Source organism: Populus alba, chromosome 4, assembly GCF_005239225.2.
Source record: "Populus alba chromosome 4, ASM523922v2, whole genome shotgun sequence".
Classification (NCBI taxonomy): Eukaryota; Viridiplantae; Streptophyta; class Magnoliopsida; order Malpighiales; family Salicaceae; genus Populus; species Populus alba.
In genome coordinates, this window is record NC_133287.1 from 23,132,265 (window position 1) to 23,137,402 (window position 5,138).

At 38.4% G+C, this 5,138-nt stretch overlaps 1 protein-coding gene across 1 annotated transcript; it reads left to right on the plus strand.

The window, feature by feature from the left end:
- The first annotated feature begins 217 nt into the window (after window positions 1–217).
- Window positions 218–4,519, plus strand: LOC118050081 (conserved oligomeric Golgi complex subunit 6). The gene is made up of 9 exons (XM_035060309.2): window positions 218–511; window positions 598–650; window positions 741–1,064; window positions 1,251–1,374; window positions 1,467–1,613; window positions 1,737–2,000; window positions 2,088–2,369; window positions 2,875–3,018; window positions 3,761–4,519. Exons 1-9 carry the CDS (start codon window positions 290–292, stop codon window positions 4,277–4,279), a joined length of 2,079 nt encoding a protein of 692 aa, XP_034916200.1. The 5' UTR covers window positions 218–289; the 3' UTR covers window positions 4,280–4,519.
- The last annotated feature ends 619 nt before the right edge of the window (window positions 4,520–5,138 follow it).

Consider the following 5,138-nt stretch of genomic DNA (forward strand, 5'->3'; position numbering starts at 1 on the left):
CAAATGCAGTTTTTGTTTTGTTTGATGCACGTGGCCTGTGGGTCGCTTAAAATATATCTAGGGAATTAGCTGGGCCGAAGAGATTGGATAAAAAAAGGGGTGGGAAAGGGCCCTTTTAGGCAGAGGTGGGCTTGGACGGGTCTAAAATTTGATGAGTTTAGTGGATTTGGGAAAGCCCATATTTACATCTAATTATTATAGATTTATAAGGAAACTCTGAGAAATGAAGCAGCAGCACCAAAATTCCTCCATCACCAGATAAAACAGAATCAAGAAACGGAAACGGGAAATGGGAACGCCGGTGGGATTGGCGCCGGGACTTTCTCGGAAGCTGAAGAAGGTGCTGGAATGTCGGACGGACAGTCCGGATCTGGTGGCTTCGCTCAATACTCTGTCAGCTTTCTACAACGAAAACACCCCTCAGTCACGTCGCCACCTCAGATCCACCATCGAGGACCGCTCTCTCCACCTCAATCACGAGTTTCTTCAAGCCTCCCACACCGCCCAGCAAGTAAACTATGCAATAAAACTCCGAATCCTCCTATACATCTATTTCTCTGTAATTTGAACTGAGTTGAATTGATCTATTATTACTAGGCTTTGGATCGTGTCGAGGAGGAGGTTAACGCCCTGGCCGAATGCTGCGATAAGTAACTTTCTGTCCTTTCTTGCCCTGATTTTTACTCCAATTCAGTTTTCCATGTTAAAATTAAATAAATAAAAACATCCTTTCATTTCAGTATTGCCAAGGCTTTGAGTAGTTGTAGTGCAAGTACGGGTGATATTATCAGCACCACCGAGAGGCTCAAAGAGGAACTAGAAATCACCACTCAGCGACAAGACATTGTATCCTGCTTCCTTCGCGATTACCAGCTCTCAAATCAAGAGATCAATGCTCTTAGGGATGAGGATCTCGATGACAACTTCTTCAAGGCTCTTTCTCATGTTCAACAAATCCACGCCAACTGCAAGGTTCTGCTGCGTACCCACCATCAGCGTGCTGGTTTGGAGCTCATGGATATGATGGCTGTCTACCAAGAAGGAGCCTTTGAGCGCCTTTGCAGGCAAACCCTTTTTTTTTTTTTTTTTTGCCTGCCTTCAATATATAGAACCACTCGTTTCATTTTAATATGAGGAATGGATTCTTGCTTTCCGTTTCTTTGTTTCTCATTTCTTCTAAATTTTTCGCCTGTCTTGTATGGTTTAATTTAAAAGATATCGTTCCTTCATGCATATGTATAATTATGTAGGTGGGTTCAGGCAGAGTGTAGGAAATTGGGTGACAGTGATAATCCTGAAGTTGATGAGCTTTTGAAAACAGCTGTCCGTTGGCTCAAGGAAAGGCCTGCTCTTTTTAAGTACTGTGCAGAAGAGGTAGTTCTCATGTGGCAAACCTTAATGACGAATAGCTTAATGGTCAAATGCTGTTTTTTTTCCTCTCTAATTTTTCATAATTCTTTATACAGGTAGCAAATATGAGGCATAATGCATTGTTTAGAAGATTTATAAGCGCTCTTACACGTGGAGGACCTGGTGGAATGCCAAGACCTATTGAGGTTCATGCTCATGATCCGTTAAGATATGTAGGTGACATGCTAGGATGGTTACATCAGGTTCGACTTGGAGTCCTCTCTGATTGTGTTGTACTTCTAATTTTCTGCTTGGCTGAGTTCCATGCACATATTAATCTCAGTTTCGTTCTTTAATAGTTTTATGTCAATTTGGTCCACGTGCAGGCCTTGGCATCTGAACGAGAACTTGTTCTTGTCCTACTTGACCCAGATGCATTGGTAGATACCGTATCAACCGTAAACCGATTCTCCAAGAGTTTGGAGAATGGCACTGGAAAGACAGAATCTGACCTAACATTTGTTCTGGATAGAATTTTCGAAGGAGTTTGCCGGCCATTTAAAGTTAGAGTTGAACAAGTTTTGCAGTCACAACCTAGTCTCATAATTGCATGTAAACTCAGTAACACACTGGAATTTTACAGCTACACCGTGAGTTTACCTCATCTTTGTTTTCCACGCCCACTTTTTTGTTTCTCCTTCTTGATGACTATAACTGTAGTTTCTGCTGATCATCAGATCTCTGATTTACTTGGGAGAGATACAGTTCTGTGTAATACACTTTGGGCACTGAGGGATGCTGCTCAGAAAACATTTTTCGACATTCTGAAAAGTCGGGGAGAGAAGCTTTTACGATATCCTCCCCTTGTTGCTGTTGATCTTTCCCCACCAAAAGCAGTGAGGGAAGGAGTCTCGGTTCTGCTTGAAATAATTGAAACCCACAACAGCATGATGGTTCCTGTTACAAAGAAGCCTGATTTTGATCCAGTGATCTCTGCTTTACTTGACCCTATCATTCAGGTGTGCTTGTCTTTGATGTTAGTGGTAGAATAGCATTATTCATGGTGAGCATGCCCCTGATTACATAATTTCAACACAAGATAAAATAAGTGGACAAACTGCATTAAACTTGGTGGATGTGCTGAATAACTTTAATGTTAAAATTGTGTTGTGCATAATGACCTGTAACAATCACTGTGTAAAGTTTGGAAATTTATCTGCTTCCAAAGATGCTTAGGCTCTAACCATGTGATTTAAAGTTGCGCTGGAGCAAATATCTGTGATTGCATTTGAAACAGAAAATGGCAATTGGTCTTACATTTTAACTTCTGATGAGTTTATGTTCTTAGCTTGTTGTGAATTGCTTTCGGCACTACTTTTGAAACTGGATTGATGTTTTTCAAACATGCTAGTATTGCTTCTATTTTAGGACTAGTTTTTCTCTGTTAAGAACTTATATTCCATTGAGTTTTTTTAGGCAACATATTATTTTTGATTTCCATCTAATTGCTTTCAATAATCACAGATGTGTGAGCAAGCTGCAGAGGCACACAAGTCCAAGGGTGTTAGCCATGCATCGAGAAGAAGAACAAGTTCTGACTCGGGCCAAATTAGTAAATCATCAGTTGATGCTCTCTTGTCAAATAACAGCCCTGCAACATCGTCCAAGGTTTTGCCTGTTCTCTCAATGCATTTATTGTTGTCTTCCTTTTTCAGTCCTAGAGTTTCACTTCTCTCTTCTCACACTTCTTAGTGGGGTTGTGGTATGCTTTATGAGCATTTTGAGCCATTATATGGTTGAAGGCTTGATATATCAATTAGCCCCCTGATTTTGTATACTGGTGCATTTTCCTGGCATCTAGGACCATTAAAATTAGCTACCTTTGAATAATCTTTATGATGAAATTTCCAGGTCTTGACATACTTTTGTCGAGTCAGTGGAAGGAAGGAACCCTAGGAACGTAAACTGAATCATTTCCAACTTAGTATTCAGTCATAACATGTCAGGATTGAACATGGTCCTTTTCTCTCTATTAAGATGTATATGTATCCATTGTCTTAATGGCCATATGCCTCACTGTCGCTATTGTCCCTGCATTTTAAATCCTGAGCATTCAATACCATATCTCAGGGTAGCTGTTGTGGTGATTACACAGAACTAGGCAATTATAATCCTGCTCATGTTTGAATTCATGAATTACAACCCTTCTTTTTTATTTTTTATTTTTTATGAACATCTTAAGATGCCAAAAAAGAGCTTGAAAGGGTGATGCTTGTGCTCAACTTACATCCAGCATAGTTTGTCTAACGTTAAGTGACGAAACATATGCAGATTTGTGTATTCTTCCAAATGGCTTTTGCATCCTAATTTATAATATCAATTAATATCATGGATTCATGAATCCTTGCAGAATAGTGAAACTCCTTCCAAAATATTCCTCATCAATTGTTTATGCGCCATCCAACAACCGCTATCTAGGCACAAGGTTGCAGCTGGCTATGTAAAGAAACTGGGAGCAATGATTGACAATCACATGCATTCACTTGTAGAAAAGGAAGCCGAGGCCATTTTAAGTAGATGTGGCTTGTCGCAAAAGATGCACTACTTCCAGAAGTCACTTAACGAGGAGGGCAGTACAGCAGCTGGCACCCCTCTGGTGGAAATTGAAGATACCTCTCCAGTGTCTCTTTCAGAATGTTTGAGGGCATTCTTTGGGCTTATTATAGGAAATGAGAGTTCCCTTCCTGAATTTGAGCAGATGCAGGTTCCAAAGTTGCGCTCTGAAGCTGGTATACAGGTGGCTCGGTCTCTTGCTGAAGCTTATGCGCTTATTTACACGGCAATAATGGATCCCAAGAATGGCTATGCAGAGCCCCAATCACTGGCAAGGCACCCTCCGGATCAGATACGGATAATTTTAGGCCTATGAAGCTCTACAAGTTCAATTCTATTTTAAAATTTCATCTTTTGGGTTTAAAAAATGAGGAGTTGGTTCAAATTTTGATTTTGATTCCTTTTTTTTCTCTTGTTGATATTCTTCTGTAGTTTGTTAGATGAGCTGTTCTTATTGTGATCAAATAGAATGTATTTTATACCAAACGATGTGGATGCAGAAACTTTATACAAAGGTGTAGTACCCCAGCCCCAGTCATTTTGCACCGCAGGGATCCCTTGTTGCTTTTTAAATAACTTTTCATGCTGAAAAGCATGGTAATAATATTTTTTTTATTTTTTAAAAATTATTTTTGATATCAGCACATCAAAACAATTTAAAAGGTACAAATCCATTTAATTTTAGCAAAAAAAAATAAAAATAAAAAAAATTAAAATTTTCTGAAAAGTAGGTTCTGCAATGCCAAACGGGCACCATTGGTAATATGTTTTTTCAATTAAAAATATATGCTTTTCTTTAAAATTTTAACATAAAAAATTATTTTAATATTTTTTAAAAGAAAAATAATTTTGAAAATTAGGCAGAAAAAAAAAACCTCTTTGTTATGGATTGAATGAAGATTTTATTTTTGATAAAAGGAAAGAAAACCAAAGATTTTTATTTATTGCATTAGGGCTCCATTTCTTTTTAGTCGATTGTTGATGCATTGTTTGTATTTTTTTTATATTAATATTAGTGTCTAAGTCAGTTTATGTGTACCTCGATTAATCTTACGAGTCATGAAGTTGATGATCGTGTAAGCTTCTAGTGGCCCTGAAGTTTGTAGGACTCGAACCAATAACTTCTAGGAAGCAAATCTAGAATTTGACTAGTTAAGCTATACCCTACAGAGTTT

Coding starts and splice junctions, on each gene's coding strand:
- LOC118050081 (XM_035060309.2), top strand. CDS start 290: ATGGGAACGCCGGTGGGATTGGCGCCGGGACTTTCTCGGAAGCTGAAG. Junction 2,001..2,087: donor TGGAATTTTACAGCTACACC/GTGAGTTTACCT, acceptor GCTGATCATCAG/ATCTCTGATTTACTTGGGAG. Junction 3,019..3,760: donor GCCCTGCAACATCGTCCAAG/GTTTTGCCTGTT, acceptor GAATCCTTGCAG/AATAGTGAAACTCCTTCCAA.